Source organism: Rhinoraja longicauda, chromosome 11 (assembly GCF_053455715.1).
Source record: "Rhinoraja longicauda isolate Sanriku21f chromosome 11, sRhiLon1.1, whole genome shotgun sequence".
Classification (NCBI taxonomy): domain Eukaryota; kingdom Metazoa; phylum Chordata; class Chondrichthyes; order Rajiformes; family Arhynchobatidae; genus Rhinoraja; species Rhinoraja longicauda.
In genome coordinates this window covers 59,761,648-59,779,954 of record NC_135963.1, presented here as the reverse complement: position 1 = coordinate 59,779,954, position 18,307 = coordinate 59,761,648, and the positions used below count along the sequence as shown (strand labels likewise).

The following is an 18,307-nucleotide window of genomic DNA, read 5'->3' as shown; positions in this document are numbered from 1 at the left end:
CCTCCCTCCACCCACCCCACCCACCACCCACCCTCCCGTCCCCCACCACCCACCCCTCCCGACCCCCACCCTCCCACCACCCACCCTCCCTCCACCCACCCTCCCTCCACCCACCCACCCTCCCGTCCCCCACCCGCCACCCTCCCCGTCCCCCGTGTGCCCATCTATTCCCGGCCGTTTCATCCAGACACGGGGAACCGCAGATGCCGATTTCCAAACGAAAAAATACACAAGAGTGCTGGAGTAACTCAGCGGGTCGGGCAGCATCTGTGGAGAACAGTCTGAAGAAGGGTCCCGACCCGAAACGTCACCTATCCATGTTCTCCAGAGATGCTGCCTGACCCGCTGAGTTACTCCAGCACTCTGTGTCTAGTTTTAACACACGGGTGTTGGCTGGAACAGTCTGTCCCCTTGAACCACTGTGGACACCTGAACATCTGTAGCTGCCCTTCCTGCACCGACACTCGCACACAGATGCGCCGTTTGCTTTGGGAATTAGCAATCGCTCTTAACTAAAACTCTCCGCGTTGCCCGGCGCCAGATGTTGGGGATCCGCGGACAAGCGCTGGGGAAGCCGAGTTCCTGGAGGACCGGGGCGAGCTGGGCCTTGCAAAGCGCCCCCACCTCTCACCTCCCACCTCTCACCTCTCTGGTCCTTGCTCTCACCTCTCTCTCTCTCTCTCTCCTCTCTCCTCTCTCCTCTCTCTCTCTCCTCTCCTCTCTCCTCTCTCCTCTCTCTCCTCTCTCTCTCTCTCACCTCTCACCTCTCTCCTCTCTCCAGGGTTTCTTCAAGCGCACAGTTCAAAATAACAAGAGGTACACGTGTATAGAGAACCAGACCTGCCCTATCGACAAAACCCAACGCAAGAGGTGTCCTTACTGCCGCTTCCAGAAATGCCTCAACGTCGGGATGAAGCTGGAAGGTAAAGCAAGGCAGCGGTATGCGGTCTCAGGGTGGGTGAGGGCCCTGGCCGTGGGGAACTCTGAGTGCACAGTCAATCATAACATTTGGTATCAGTCTCATAGTCTGTAACTCGTTCTCACCCAACACACAGCTAACAAGGGCCTGCTTCCTCAATCATCGTTACTGTTTTTACTTATCTTTCATTCATTTGTTCTATATATCTTCACGTCACCGTCTGTATCTCTCGTTTACCTTTCCCCTGACCCTCAGTCCGAAGAAGGATCTCGACCCGAAACGTCCCAATGTTGGGGGAGTCCAGAACAAGGGGCCACAGTTTAAGAATAAGGGGTAGGCCATTTAGAACGGAGATGAGGAAAAACTTTTTCAGTCAGAGAGTTGTGAATCTGTGGAATTCTCTGCCTCAGAAGGCAGTGGAGGCCAATTCTCTGAATGCATTCAGGAGAGAGCTAGATAGAGCTCTTAAGGATAGCGGAGTCAGGGGGTATGGGGAGAAGGCAGGAACGGGGTACTGATTGAGAATGATCAGCCATGATCACATTGAATGGTGGTGGTGGCTCGAAAGGCCGAATGGCCTCCTCCTGCACCTATTGTCTGTTGTCACCCATTCCTTCTCTCCAGCGATGCTGTCTGTCCCGCTGAGTTACTCCAGCTTTTTGTGTCTATCTTCTCTTCAGAGATACCAATCTCTCTAATCCGCCTGTGCCCTGCCTGTGACTTAGGGCAGCAGGTGTCGATGTTTATAGTAAAACATCTCCGTGAATGATGCTGAGCTCATACATGACCGTAAACATGTGTGTGACACTTGGCATTGTCCATCCGCGCAAAGGAAACGGAATTAACGATATAACCCCGCAAACTGCAGGTCAAATGACCCAGTGACCAGATAAAGGGGTGAGGTTTCACCGGGACTAGTTCCCAGTGTTAGATTGTGTTCATGATCGCGGTAGGGCAAGGGGCGGCGAGGGGGGTACGGTATGAATGTCACTCCACTATAAACGGCTGTAAACCGGTGGAATATTGCGAATGTCTGATATAATTTGGCCATTTACTGTGATTAGCGTGGATGGTTTCAAAAATCCGATTTAACACGTACAACCAGAGCCTCGATCACCACAATCCCGTCAGTCCAGGTAGTGGGATTATCGCCAATTCAAAGAACAGTTCAAAGAATACCTACTCCTTTTCCTCCAGAGATGCTGCCTGTCCCGCTGAGTTACTCCAGCGTTTTGTGTCTATCTTCGGTTTAAACCAGCATCTGCATTCTTTCCTAAACATAAACCATCGTCTGCTGTTTTCGTTGTTTCGAGAATAAGTCCAAGTATTTGTTTCGAGTTGCTGCTTAATTGTGGTGTAAGCCCAACTGTGAGCGTGCTATCAGTCAACGGAAAAAACGGCACATGATTACAATCAAGCCGCCCAGAGAGTACGGACACGGGATAAAGGCTACAGGATTCAGGGGCAGATGTAATCAGGCAACGGAACCATCCTATCACCAGCTAGAGAGCATCCCTGAGCGACTATCGATCTCATTGGAGGCCCTCGGACTATCTTTAATCGGACTTTACTTGACTCTATCTTGCACTAAGCGTTATTCCCTTTCCGTGTCGGAAGGAACTGCAGATGCCGGTTTAAACTGAAGGTAGACACAAAATGCTGGAGTAACTCAGCGGGACAGGCAGCATCTCAGAAGAGAAGGAATGGGTGACGTTTCAGGTTGAGACCTTTCTTCAAGACAGTCTGAAGAAGGGTCTCGACCCGAAACGTCACCCATTCCTTCTCTCCTGAGATGCTACCTGACTTGCTGAGTTACTCCAGCATTTTGTGAATAAATGCCTTCGATTTGAGCAGCATTTGTACCAGTTATTTTCTTACACTTCTTCAAGACAGTATCGACCCGAAACGTCACCCATTCCTTTTCTCCAGAGTTACTCCAGCTTTCTGTGTCTATCTTCGGTTATTCCGAATCTGTATCTGTACCTGTATCTGTACACTGTGGCCGGCTGGATTATAATCGTGTATTGTCTTTCCGCCTGACAATATGATATCTCTGTACTTCAGTGCACGTGAAAAATAAAATAAACTACACTGAAAAAGGGTCGGGTAACGGGGGATCGGGTAACGGGGGTTCGGGTAACGGGGGTTCGGGTAACGGGGGATCGTGTAACAAGGGGTGCTATACCGGGGGGTGCTATACCGGGGGGTGCTATACCGGGGGGTGCTATACCGGGGGGTGCTATACCGGGGGGTGCTATACCGGGGGGTGCTATACCGGGGGGTTGCTATACCGGGGGGGGTCGTGTTACGCGGCCAGGAGACGATACTTGTACTCCTGCACTCAGACTAAAGCTCGATCCCACCTGTCGGGCGAGTTCACCCGCCGCCAACTACAATACAATTTCACCCTTTATATTCAAATCAATATATTAGTTCCTGACTTAAAGATTAAAAAAACAAAATAGAACTAACTAAAATTGAAAATTGGTTATCCAAACTTCCTGCGCTCCGTGAATCGGTGGCTTGACGAGGAGGGGTGTGATTTGTGAATCTGTGAAGGAAGGAACTACAGAAGGCGATTTTTACCTACGGTAGGCACATGCCGGAGTAACTCAGCGGGACAGGCAGCATCTCTGGGGAGAAGGAATGGGTGACGTTTCGGGTCTGAAGAACGATCTCGACCCGAAACGTCTCCCATTCCTTCTCTCCAGAGATGCTGCCTGTCCCGCTGAGTTACTCCAGCACTTAGTGTCTGATCGATAACACGGACAGCATTGTCTGGTGAAGATTATTGGCTGGAAACAGTGAAGATGGGTCCGGTTACAGTTGTTGTTGTGGGGTGTGGTGGGGGGGGGGGGGGGGTTGAGGGAGCGCAGGAGGATGAGGGTCATCTTATAGAGGCGTATAAAATCATGAGAGGAATAGATCGGGTAGATGCACAGAGTCTCGTGCCCAGAGTAGGGGAATCGAGGACCAGATGACATAGGTTTAGGGTGAAAGGGAAGTGATTTAATAAGAATCTGAGGGGTATTTTTTTCCACACAAAATGTGGTGAGTGTCTGGAGGAGGTAGCTGAAGCAGGAAACTATCCCAGTGTTTAAGAAACAGTTAGACAGGTACATGGATAGGGCAGGTTTGGAGGGATATGGGCAAAACGCGGGCAGGTGGGACTAGTGTAGCTGGGACATGTTGGCCGGTGTGGGCAAGTTGGGCCGAGGGACCTGTTTCCACGCTATATCTTTCTTCGACTCTCTGACTATGACTCTATGGGTCAGGCCACATTCTAGACCATTCACTTCCCAGTACTATTGGTGCATGTATAAATACCGTGTTTACAGACCTGTTGTGCTGCTACAAGTAAGGAGGACATTGTTTTGATTTCGGTACCTGTGACTATAACACACCCTTAACGCGACTCTTGGGTCTGAGCGAGCACCTGTGACAAAATGTGTAGGAAGGAACTTCAGATGCTGATTTACACCGAAGATTGACATAAATTGTTGGAGAAACTCAGCGGGACATCTGTGGAGAGAAGGAATGGGCGACGTTTCGGGTCGAGACCCTTCTTTAGACCGCAGGTATTTATTCACAAAATGCTGGAGTAACTCAGCAGGTCAGGCAGCATCTCAGGAGAGAAGGAATGGGCGACGTTTCGGGTCGAGACCCTTCTTCAGACTTCTCCAGCCTTTTCCTGTTGACTGTCGGGCCACAGCCGGGAGCTGACTTTAATTTGCACCGTTCACCGTTCAGTTTTAGCGGAACGGCCGCGGGTGGATGGGTGACTGAAGAAGGGTCTCGACCCGAAATGTCACCCATTCCTTCTCTCCAGAGACGCTGCCTGTCCCGCTGAGTTACTCCAGCATTTTGTGTCTATCCTCCGGTGTAAACCGGCATCTGCAGTTCCTTCCTGCACACAGGGACGTGTGTTCCCCTTTAACACAGGGGCGCGGGTGGGCAAGTGTTCCCCTTTAACACAGGGCGCGGGTGGACTGGGCCAAGTGTTCCCCTTTAACACAGGGCGCGGGTGGACTGGGCCAAGTGTTCCCCTTTAACACAGGGGCGCGGGTGGACTGGGACAAGTGTTCCCCTTTAACACAGGGGCGCGGGTGGACTGGGACAAGTGTTCCCCTTTAACACAGGGACAAGTGTTCCCCTTTAACACAGGGCGCGGGTGGACTGGGACGAGTGTTCCCCTTTAACACAGGGCGCGGGTGGACTGGGCCAAGTGTTCCCCTTTAACACAGGGCGCGGGTGGACAAGTGTTCCCCTTTAACACAGGGGCGCGGGTGGACTGGGACGTGTGTTCCCCTTTAGCACAGGGCGCGGGTGGACTGGGACAAGTGTTCCCGGTTATAGGCGGGCTGGCACGGTGCGGGAACGGTGCGGGCTGGGAGTGCACAATCAGGAACGGCTTCAGTGCGGTCCATTGACCTTTGCAATGAGTTCCAGCATTGGGACATTGCAACATTGGCCTGTCCGCCGTGGCCTTACTGTACAGGGAGAGATGGCCGGCTGGGAGCTGACTTAAGGCCAGTTCCCACACAAGCGTCCTTCCCGAGTTCATAAAGGCATTTCCAGCAAATTGGTGCGAGTCCAGTGAGGCAATAGACAATAGACAATAGGTGCAGGAGGAGGCCATTCGGCCCTTCGAGCCAGCACCGCCATTCAATGTGATCATGGCTGATCATTCTCAATCAGTACCCCGTTCCTGCCTTCTCCCCATACCCCCTGACTCCGCTATCCTTAAGAGCTCTATCTAGCTCTCTCTTGAATGCATTCAGAGAATTGGCCTCCACTGCCTTCTGAGGCAGAGAATTCCACAGATTCACAACTCTCTGACTGAAAAAGTGTTTTCTCATCTCAGTTCTAAATGGCCAACCCCTTATTCTTAAACTGTGGCCCCTGGTTCTGGACTCCCCCAACAGTGGGAACATGTTTCCTGCCTCTAACGTGTCCAACCCCTTAATAATCTTATACGTTTCGATAAGATCCCCTCTCATCCTTCTAATGCTGGCGATGCTGGATTTGATGTGTGAGAGGACCAGCCTTTCAAAGCACTTCATGACTATCGGCGTTAGGGCAACCGGACGGTAGACCTTCAGGTTGGTGATTTGTGCTTTTTTTGGCACCGGCACTATGGTAGCCGACTTCAGGCACTTGGGAACCGTAGCCAGAGATAGTGACAGGTTAAAGATCCTGGTGAATACCTCAGCCAGCTGTTCAGCACAGTCCCTAAGTACCCTTCCTTGAACTCCATCCGGGCCTGCAGCCTTGCGTGGGTTGACCCTTTGCAGAGCACGTTGTACCTCCTGTGTGCTCAGTTGCAAGACCAGTCCCTCCGCCTCGGCTGGGGTGATGTTGCCAGTTTCGAAGCGGGCAAAGAAGGTGTTAAGCTCGTTAGTTAGTGTGGCATCGCTGTGGGGGCAGGCAGGGCTGCTCTTGTAGTCAGTGATGTCCCTGACACCCTGCCACATGCTTCTGGTGTCCGTGGTGTTGAAGTGGTCTTCCACCCGTTACCTGTGGGTGTCTTTGGCCCTTTTAATACCTTTGTTCAGGTTTGACCTGGCAACACTGTCTGCTGAAGTGTCACCAGATTTAAAGGCATTGTTGCGTGCCCTCAGCAGGTTCTGTACCTCCTTATTCATCCAGGGTTTGGGAACATCTTTATTTCCTTGTCCTCCGTGACATTCTCCACACAGCAGTTGATGTAGGAGAGCACAGTGGATGTGTACTCTTCCAAGTCTACTTCTGAATCACAGGTCGCCTGCTGTGCAAACAGGTCACAGTCGGTGCGATCAAAGCAGTCCTGGAGTTGTAGGGTGGCATCTTTGGGCCATATTTTGACCGTCTATTGTAGGTTTGGTCTTGCGGATGAGGGGTTTGTATGCGGGCAGTGATCGGATTGTCCCTGGGGTGGGCAGGGGAGAGCTCTGTAGGCGTCCTTTACGTTGGTGTACCCTTTATCTAGCGTGTTTGAGCCCCTGGTAGGGCACTGCACATGCTGGTGGAATTTGTTCCAGACTCAGGAACAGCTTCATCCCCAGAGCCATAGCTGCTATGAACCGGTCCTGCTGAGCCGGATGGTCACATCGCACAGTGAACCGGCACAGACCTACTTGCACTTTATTCTGTTTTAAAACTGTTCTAATTTTGTTTCACTGGGTTGTCTAAATTTATACTGATTAGCTAATTAATTTATTGCATCGTATGGGAGGCGCATTCCCTATCTCGTTGTACCCCTGTACAATGACAATAAAGATATATTGTATTGTATTGTGTTCTGTGTGGATGCCGCCGATGGTCACATTGGCTGCAGCATTTCTTACTAAATGACCGCGCTTGGAATCCGTGCAGCTAATAATGCTAGTTTACACCCAAGATAGACACAAAAAGCTGGAGTAACTCAGCGGGACAGGCAGCATCTCATGGAGAGGATGAATGGGTGACCGAGAAAGGTCATCTATTCCTTTTGCCCCGAAGTGCTGCCCGTCCCGCTGAATTACTCCAGCATTTTGTGTCAATCAGCGTTTGGTCCGTCTGGTCCGTTCCAAGGCGCTCTAGGCGCGGGTGATAGGCGCTGCATAAATGCAAAGAGGAACTGTTGTAATTGCTGGTCAGATCGGAGAACATACGGGGAGAGAGAACCGGGCCAACGCTTCCTATAACCACACAGTTCCCGTCTCTCTGTCCACACACCCTACCCTGCCCCACAGTCTCCCAGCTATAACTCCACACACACTAGTCCACAGCGGACCCAATAATGCCGCCGTACGACCGCGGGGCTGTGAGAAGTGGCCCGTCTCCCCCCCCCCCCCCCCCCCTCTGTCCCTTTCCCCTTGAGCGGCGACGATGGGAGAGTTTTAAAAACTCGTTGACAAATTCCGAAAAGATGTGCAAGAATTTTCAAGTTGCGAGCAGCTAGCTCGCCAGTGAAAGGTTTTGACGCCTTGCTTTTGAACAAGGGAGACTGTAATTCCATGAATTGTATTTTCAAAATGTAAACGGATAAAAATGACTGGTGTGTCGGGGATGAATTTACACCAATTCCGTTCTTGTCGACTCCTTTCAATTGATTTGGAAATTAAAATTGAGAACCGTATTTAAAAGCATCAGAAGCGTGCGTTTAAACCTCCCCGCGCCCTGCCTCGGCGTTGCACGTTAGATCAGGTCACCTCTCGGCTTCTTTCCACACCAACCCCGTCGGCCACGGGCTGCCCTTTTTGGGTTAACAGATTTTGTGGCCATTCATTCAGTGTTTCGTGTGTGAGTCCCACCATTTGTCGACTTCAAATACGAGCGAATATCCTGATGTTAAACGCAAACCAACCTTGTTAATAGTAACGATGAAACGACAGCAATCTATTTCATAAAAACGCCTCAGGATAGGAAGCCCTCTATTTTTTAACCAATCTGAGATTTGAACCCAGGTTCTCGCAATGTAGTTGATTCTTAATTGTCCCTCGGTTCAAGGGCAATTAACGGAAGATGCACAAAATGCTGGAGTAACTCAGCGGGTCAGGCAGCATCTCGGGAGAGAAGGAATGGGTGACGTTTCGGGTCGAGACCCTTCTTCAGAAACAGTTTGAAATTGCCAGTTCTTCTCGCTACTCGTGCTGCGAATCTCTGCCTCGTTTTAACATCATCACATCTGATACAATTGTGTGGTCCTGTACATTTTACGGCCAGACAGATGTAAACACGGGGTTTCCAAAGCTTCCTGTTCTCTTAAACAAAACGCAAAGTGGAATTGTTTTAACAAATAAATTTAACATAATATTACGTATTACGAAAATTTCTTCGTGGAGGATTGATGATTTTTTTGCTCGTTATAAATAATTTTAATTTGATCATATTTCCTCATCCGTTTGGACTACATCTCTGCATTGTGTTTTACTTCGTTCTAATTCCTTTCCTTTTGTTTAATTCTCAAAAAATGCATGCTAACCCATATCATTCTCAGGTGTAGCTCTATATTCTGAGATTCTCCCGTTAATTCCCTATTTATATGCACTATTTGAATATATACATATTGAAGGAGTGAATTGCCACTGGTAATATCAGAAAATTGGCAACAATTTACTGTTCACAATACCGTGTATGTTATATGTTGTTTGATCTCATGCACAGAAGCCTCAAGATTATTCAAAATAGTTCAGTTACTGTACAAACTAATAGATTTAAACAAATACAACATTTTTGAAGTACTATTTTAGGAGGTTTCTGATCCTGATTCTTATAATTTGTGTTGTGTAAAGTTTAAATTACTGACCTGACTCCCATTACATGTTAACATGGTGAGGATTTCAAGGCAGCTTCTGAAGTAGTTCATGGTGCTCCAAGAGCAAGAATGTCTTTTATTCTGAAACAATAGTATCTGCGATGTTTTTTTCTGTGGCACTCAGCAAGCTGAGAATTAATCAATTCAGTGTCCAGCCTGAACTCTGGCTTTCACTGGGGCAGCTTACAGCCCAGCAGTATGAATATTAACTTCTCTAACTTCAAGTAACCCTTGCTTTCCGTCTCTCTCCATCTCTCCCCCACCTTAGTTCTTCGGCCCATCTGGCTGTCCTCCTGATTACATTTTACATTGTATGCCTCGTTATCACCTTCCCCTAGTTAACAATTATTTATTCTACATTTTTCTTGAGCTTTGCCCCCTTTGACCTTTCATTTTCACACCTTACCATGTTGTCTCTCGTTTCCCTCTCCCCTGACTCATTCTTGAGAAGGGTCTCGACCCGAAACGTCACCCATTCCTTCTCTCCAGAGATGCTGCCTGACCTGCTGAGTTACTCCAGCATTTTGTGTCTATCTTCGGTGTAAACCTGCACCTGCAGTTCCTTCCTACACATTCAGGCTTTCAATATTTGAACAGTTTACATCAAGAGTGGCCACTGCAGGGTCCTGAACACATACTGTACAGAGCTGTTTCTTTTAAAAACAAATCAATGTATTGGTGGTTAATAATGAATCAACAATTGGGACACAAAAGGGAACACTTTTGACAAGGTTTTGTAATGCCAGGAATGCTTTTCCAAGAGAACTGGTGATTAGTTATCAAAGCACATTCCACCATGTAGGTTTAAGCGTCCAATTGTCAAAAGTTTCTAAAATGGATACACAAAGCCGACAAAGGAAATTTTTAATGCGCTGCTAATTTCCCAAGATGACACATAGTTCTCAGGTATAAGTCTCAGCAGTATCAATATGTTGCAAAGCTGTTAAAGGTTTCACTTTAGCTTTGGTCGCCAGTGGATGAAACAGGCTCAGAGAGAACATCTCAAAAGCCGTTAGATCTTTTTGTCACTGACAGACACGGCTGTGACTGAGACCATTAAAATAGCTCCCAAGACGTCCATTGAATTGGATTTTGTTTTAATTATATTTAATTCCAGAGATATTACAATATGTCATACTGACACCAGCTCTGTCATCGAGCTCACCTTTTCTGCATTGAAAACATTACGTAGGTGCACTTCATCTAATGTTACTCTTCAGTGAAAAGAAAAGGAGCATGCAGGCAGAAATGTTATTAGGAGCTGCAAACAGAAATTAAATAAGGACAACAATATCAAGCACCAGGAATTAGAAAAATATATATTATTTAAACAAGAGACAAATTAAAAAGTTTTAAAATAAATCTTGAATAGAGGTTCAGAAGAATGTAACCAATGAAACAAGCACATTTTTCTTTTAACTAAGCATGGGGGAATTTAAGAATAAAATTACTTCACAGATACAAGAGTATTTAATGTAAAGCTTGAAACGGCTCGATTGTAATCATGTATTGTCTTTCTGCTGACTGGTTGGCACGCAACAAAAGCTTTTCACTGTACCTAACATGACATTAAACTAATCTGAAACTGATCTGAACTGAAATGATGTTACAGAACCAGATCATACCGTGAATGTGTTTCCATATTTATGTTCAGTACGGCTGGTGTCCCTTGTTTTACTGCCCCCCCCCCCCCCCCCCCCCCCCCGGCCATCGTGAACATAGTGATAATCATTCACAGTAGAATGAGGGGGGGTTCATTCTTGCAAACACACATAGGTGTGTGTCCAATCTAGAGGATCACAAAATGCTGGAGTAACTCAGCAGGTCAGGCAGCATCAAGGAGAGAAGGAATGGGTGACGTTTCGGGTCGAGACCCTTCTTGAGACTGATCTGGAGGTTTGAAATGCTTTCTTCCATCAGGTAAATGCAAACCTTCCCGAAGTACGTTTCCTGTGGAGTAGATTTTTATCCCAATTAAAATGACGGTGGCCTGATAATGGTAGTGTCACAAACCAGCCAGAAGGTATCAAGTTAAACTTTGGGATGCCCAAATTATGGTCTAAATATTTTTGAATTAAACAGGTGGACAGAGTGGACAGCTATGTGCTGAGCCGGAAGAAATGGGGGAGATATTAAACAATTTCTTTTCTTCGGTATTTACCGAGGAGAAGGATATTGAATTATGTGAGGTAAGCGAAACAAGTAGAGTAGTGATGGAAATTAGGAGGATTAAAGAAGAGGAGGTACGGACACTTTTGAAGAATATAAAAGTGGATAAGTCTCCAGGTCCTGATAGGATATTCCCTAGGACATTGAGGGAAGTTAGTGCAGAAATAGCAGGGGCTATGACGGAAATATTTCAAACGTCATTAGAAACAGGGATGGTGCCGGAAGATTGGCGCATTGCGCATGTTGTGCCTTTGTTTAAAAAAGGTTCTAAAAGTAAACCTAGCAATTATAGACCTATTAGTTTGACGTCTGTGGTGGGAAAATTAATGGAAAAGATACTTAGGGACAATATATATAATTATTTGGATAATCAAGGCCTGATTAGAAACAGTCAACATGGATTTGTGCCTGGAAGGTCATGTTTGACTAATCTTCTTGAATTTTTTGAAGAGGTTACCAGGGAAATTGACAAGGGCAAGGCTGTGGATGTTGTCTATATGGACTTCAGTAAGGCATTTGACAAGGTTCCACATGGAAGGTTGATTAAGAAGGTTAAATCGTTGGGTATTAATAGTGAGGTTGCAAGATGGATTCAACAATGGCTGAATGGGAGATACCAGAGGGTAATGGTTGACAATTGTATGTCAGGTTGGAGGCCAGTGTCTAGTGGAGTGCCCCAAGGATCTGTGTTGGGTCCACTGTTGTTTGTCATTTACATTAATGATCTGGATGATGGTGTGGCAAATTGGATTAGTAAATATGCAGATGATACTAAGATAGGTGGAGTAGTTGATAGTGAGGTAGATTTTCAAAGTCTACAGAGAGACTTGGGCCTTTTGGAAGGGTGGGCTGAAAGATGGCAGATGGAGTTTAATGCTGATAAGTGTGAGGTGCTGCATTTTGGTAGGACAAATCAAAATAGGACGTACAGGGTAAATGGTAGGGAATTGAGGAATGCAGTGGAACAGAGGGATCTGGGAATAACTGTGCATTGTTCCCTGAAGGTGGAATCTCATGTGGATAGGGTGGTGAAGAAGGCGTTTGGTATGCTTGCCTTTATAAATCAGAGCATCGAGTATAGAAGTTGGGATGTAATGTTGAAATTGTACAGGGCATTGGTGAGGCCGAATCTGGAGTATGGTGTGCAGTTCTGGTCGCCAAATTATAGGAAGGATGTCGACAAAATGGAAAGGGTACAGAGGAGATTTACTAGAATGTTGCCTGGGTTTCAGCACTTAGGCTACAGAGAGAGGTTGAACAGGTTGGGTCTTTATTCTTTGGAGCGTAGAAGGTTGAGGGGGGACGATAGAGGTTTTTAAAATTTTGAGAGGGACGGACAGAGTTGACGTGGGTAGGCTTTTCCCTTTGAGAGTGGGGAAGATTCCAACAAGGGGACATAGCTTCAGAATTGAGGGACAAAGGTTTAGGGGTAACATGAGGGGGAACTTCTTTACTCAGAGGGTTGTGGCTGTATGGAATGGGCTTCCGGTGGAAGTGGTGGAGGCTGGCTCGATTTTATTATTTAAGAGTAAATTGGATAGGTATATGGATAGGAGGGGATTGGAGGGTTATGGTCTGAGTGCAGGTAGAATGGTCGGCGTGGACTGGTAGGGCCGGACAGGCCTGTTTCCATGCTGTAGTTGTTATATGTTATATGTTATATGTTGTTAAGTGCACAATACCTCCACTTTTCTGTATTATTTTACAGTAATAATGTTTGGGAATATAGTTATAAGGAGAGATAGGACAAACTGGGATTGTTTTCTCTGGAGCATTAGAATCTGAGGGGAGACCCTCGGATTCTTTAATGAATGGAAATTTATAAAAATGATGAGAGGCATAGATGAGGTAGAGAGTCAGAACCTTTTTCCCAGGGTGGAAATATCAAAACTCGAGGGCACAGTTTTAATGTGAGAGAGACAAAGTTTGAAGGAGATGTGTGGGGCAAGTTTGTTATAGAGGGTGGTGGGGAGAGGAATGCACTGCTGAAACTGATGTTGGAAGTAGATACATACACTGTAGGCAGATAGTGGCATTTAAGAGGCTTTTACTTGGCACATGGATATGGAGGGATATGGATCACATCCAGCAGATGAGATTATTTTGCTGGCTTTACCTTGCACTAAACATGTATCTATACACTGTAAACAGCTCGATTGTAATCATGTATTGTCTTTCCGCTGACTGGACAAAATGCAACAAAAGCTTTTCACTGTACCTCGGTACACGTGATAATAAACTAAACGGAACTATTTTATCTTAGCATCATTTTGGGCACATACATTGTGTGCCAAAAGGTTTGTTCCTGTGTTGTACTGTCTTATGTTCTATGAGAATCAATTATTTCTTGGAGTGCAGGAGGATGAGGGTGAGGTGTACAAGTTCATGAGAGGAATAAATAAGGTAAATGCACAGTCTTTTGCACAGAGTCTTAGATGGGGCATGTTGGTTGGCATGGGCAAGTTGGGCCAAAGAGCCTGTTTCCTTGCTTTATGACTCTAGCACTCTTCTACTTTGTACATCCATGTTCCTGTGTTTTCATCCCTCGGTAGATTAATTTCTCCTAATGCACTGTACTCCACAGCTGTGAGGGCTGATCGCATGCGGGGAGGTCGAAACAAGTTTGGGCCAATGTACAAGAGGGACCGGGCTCTGAAGCAGCAGAAGAAGGCTCTGATCAGAGCAAACGGACTTAAGCTAGAAGCCATGACTCAGGTGATGCAGACAATGCCTACCGACCTGACAATATCTTCTGCCATTCAGAACATCCACTCAGCCTCCAAAGGACTACCTCTTAACCACCCAGCCTTGCCACCCACAGACTACGACCGAAGCCCGTTCGGCACATCTCCAATTAGTATGGCCATGCCGACACACGCCAGTCTGCAAGGCTACCAGACCTACAGTCCTTATCCGAGCCGTACTATCAAGTCCGAGTATCCCGACCCTTACACTAGCTCGCCCGAGTCTCTCATGGGCTACTCTTACATGGACACCTACCCCTCCAGCTCTCCCTCCAGCATCCCCCACCTGATCATGGAGCTCCTGAAGTGTGAGCCCGACGAGCCCCAGGTGCAGGCCAAGATCCTGGCCTACCTGCAGCAGGAGCAGGCAAGCCGGGGAAAGCACGAGAAACTCAACACCTTCGGACTAATGTGCAAGATGGCCGATCAAACCCTCTTCTCCATCGTGGAGTGGGCCCGAAGCAGCATATTCTTCAGAGAACTTAAGGTACGGCCGTAATTTTGTGTTGTAATTGTATGTCAGCGAGACCGGCAGAAGTCGCAGGATGGAGGCAGCTGTGATATATCAACAGTGCACCATCCACATTTTGATCAGGCCAGCTTATACATTCCCAAATAAACCACTGGAGTGGATTACCGACCATGTCATCTGGTCGTAAATTATGACCTTGTGTAGTCTGCTGCAGGGGAAATCAGGACGGAAGTATCGTACACCCGGCTAAATGAATGGGTCAAAAATTAAATGGGATCATGGATATCAACAGTGCACTTGTTATGTATCACACCTCCCTAAACATTACCACGCTGGTGCTCCATTAAAATCAATGTATGATATAGCTGCAATATTTTGAACCTGACCCTAATTTTATCAGCAGTGTGGGGTCCAGCATTTAAATAGTTTAAATATTTCTGGGTTAGTCGCATTTTCTTTTCTCAAACATCATTGAGTGAGCAAAATGCAAAGCTTCCAGGCTTGACATACTTTTCTCTGTCAGGTTCAGTCATACTAAAAATAGATTTTGCTGCAGTTAATTGTTAAAAATCCATCCTTTCAAAGTGCATAAACAAAATCAAAAGTCAATTCACCAGAGACGATCAAAGTTTTATTAGCTTTGAAAAAAAGTGTACAAAGAAAATGTTTTCAAATTGGGGTATGCCTTTGTAAGAAATATTTCTGAAGTGTTTGGTAGTATATTTTGGAAGTGCTTTACCAGTGGGGTTGCAAATGCATAATACTGAATAATTCATATTTCCGACTATTTGCTCTTATTCATTACTGAAGAAGAAAACGTTTGTTCAAAACTCGATAATCTTCTAAAAACTGGCGTTTTTGATATTGTCTCGTTGCTGTACTAGAATTGCAAGTGCCTGGGCAGGGCATTCAGTTTGTGGTCAGCATTGTATTCAATCAGCCCTGGAAGTGGTGAATGTTCTCCTGATTCACTGCCCTTGGCTCACAACTAACTATTTCTCTACTCTTAACTAATCCTGGATTTTTTGAGGATGTAACAAGTAGAATGGATAAGGGAGAGCCAGTGGATGTGGTGTATCTGGACTTCCAAAAAGCCTTTGACAAGGTCCCACACAAGAGACTAGTGTGCAAAATTAGAGCACATGGTATTGGGGGAAAGGTATTGACATGGATAGAGAACTGGTTGGCAGACAGGAAGCAAAGAGTAGGAATTAACAGGTCCTTTTCAGAATGGCAGGCAGTGACTAGTGGGGTGCCGCAAGGCTCGGTGCTGGGACCCCAGTTGTTTACAATATATATTAACGATTTAGACAAGGGAATTAAATGTGACTTCTCCAAGTTTGCGGATGACACAAAGCTGGGTGGCAGTGTGAGCTGCGATGCGGATGCTATGAGGCTGCGGGGTGACTTGGATAGGTTGGGTGAGTGGGCAGATGCATGGCAGATGCAGTATAATGTGGATAAATGTGAGGTTATCCACTTTGGTGGCAAGAACAGGAAGTCAGATCATTATCTGAATGGTGTCAGATTAGGAGAAGCAGAGGAGCAACGAGACCTGGGTGTGCTTACACATCAGTCATTGAAAGTAAGCATGCAGGTACAGCAGGCAGTGAAGAAAACTAATGGCATGTTGGCCTTCATTGCGAGAGGATTTGAGTTTAGGAGCAAGGAGGTCCTACTGCAGTTGTACAGGGCCCATGTTGAGACCACACCTGGATGCAATTGTATGCAATTTTGGTCTCCTCTAATTTGAGGAAGGACATTATTGCTATTGAGAGAGTGCAGCGTAGGTTCACCAGGTTAATTCCCGGGATGGTGGAACTGACATATGATGAAAGAATAAGTCGACTGGGCTTGTGTGGAAGTGGTGGAGGCTGGCTCGATTTTATTATTTAAGAGTAAATTGGATAGGTATATGGATAGGAGGGGATTGGAGGGTTATGGTCTGAGTGCAGGTAGATGAGACTAGGTCAGGGAGAATGGTCGGCGTGGACTGGTAGGGCCGGACAGGCCTGTTTCCATGCTGTAGTTGTTATATGTTATATGTTATATATATGTATTCATTGGAATTTAGAAGGATGAGAGAGGATCTTATAGAATCATGTAAAATTCTTAAAGGATTGGACAGGCTAGATGCAGGAAAAATGTTCCCGATGTTGGGGGTGTCCAGAACCAAGGGTCACAGTTTAAGAATAAGGGGTAGGCCATTTAGGACTGAGATGAGGAAAAACTCTTCATCCAGAGAGTTGTGAATCTGTGCAATTCTCTGCCACAGAAGGCAGTGGAAGCCAATTCATCGGATGTTTTAAAGAGAGAGTTAGATTTAGCTCTCAGGGCTAAAGGAATTCAATGACATGGGGAAAAAGCTGATAGGAGTACTGTTTTTAGATGATCAGCCATGTTTATATTGAATGGTGGTGCTGGCTCAAAGGGCCAAATGGCCCTCCTGCACCTAGTTTTCTATGTTTCTATGTTTCTAACTACAAAAGGTGAACTCTAGGGTTTGCCACAAGAACTGGTACCGAGCTTTCAGATCAAGGTTGCAATATTTAAATGGTAGTCACGAACGAACAGACTTGGTGGAAAGATTGCTTGTGGATCCTTCTGCATATAGCACAGTGTACATGCAAGTGTGTAGGAAGGAACTACAGATACTGGTTTACACTGAAGATAGACACAAAATGCTGGAAAAACTCAGTGGGACAGGCAGCATCTCTGGAGAGAAGGAATGGGTGACCTTTTGGGTCGAGACCCTTCTTCAGTGAGAGCCAGGGCAGAGTGAGACACAGAGATAAGGAAGGGTAAGGTGTGAAAATGAGATATCAAAGGAGATATGGTCAAGGAAAAATGTAGAATAGATCATTGTTAGCAAGGGGAAGGTGGCAACGAAGTGTATAAAGATAAAATTTAATCAGGGGGACAATCAGACTGGGCAGAGAGCTAGGAAGGTGGATGGATGGAGAGAGAGGGAAAGCAAGGGGTGACATTTTTAGTATTCATTTTTTAGTTCAGTTTAGAGATCTTTATTTGTTCATTATCTTTGGTAAAATCAGGTGATTTTGGTTCTTAAAACTGATTCTGTTATGATAAATTACAACGGAATTAATACTGACGATCAATAAGTACATGCGTGTTGAAACTCACCCACTACCAGAGGGTAATTTACGTACAAGTCAGATTTTTTTTAGATTTAGAGTTAGAGATACAGCGCGGAAACAGGCCCTTCGGCCCACCGAGTCCGCACCGCCCAGCGATCCCCGCACACACTAGGGACAATTTTTACATATTACCCAGTCAATTAACCTACATACCTGTACGTCTTTGGAGTGTGGGAGGAAACCGAAGATCTCAGAGGAAACCCACGCAGGTCACGGGGAGAACGTACAAACTCCGTACAAACGGTGCCCGTAGTCAGGATTGAACCTGAGTCTCCGGCGCTGCATTCGCTGTAAGGCAGCAACTCTACCACTGCGCCACCGTGCCGCCTGAGACTAACCTACCTCATGCCCACAGACAACTGTAATTGGTCAGTAGTCTATAATTACTGTTAAAACACAGAGTACTGGTACTATAACATCTGGATAACAGCTCAACCAAGAAAACCAAGCCCAAAGCCAAAGTACTGTCTAAACAGATTATACAAACGTATGCTAAGGACAAAGACTAACTCCATATGCAATAATCAGCTACCTACATGTTAACAAGTACATTAAATCAAACTGATT

General features: G+C 46.3%; 1 protein-coding gene across 1 annotated transcript in view; it reads left to right on the top strand.

Annotated features, from left to right (window-relative positions):
• Positions 1-832: 832 nt before the first annotated feature.
• Positions 833-18,307, top strand: part of nr5a2 (nuclear receptor subfamily 5, group A, member 2) — a 164,336-nt gene continuing 146,861 nt past the window's right edge. The window contains exons 1-2 of the mRNA XM_078408066.1: positions 833-923; positions 13,951-14,597. Coding sequence (XP_078264192.1) covers positions 911-923; positions 13,951-14,597 — 660 coding nt within the window. The 5' untranslated portion in view covers positions 833-910. The remainder of the gene's footprint in view (positions 924-13,950; positions 14,598-18,307) is intronic.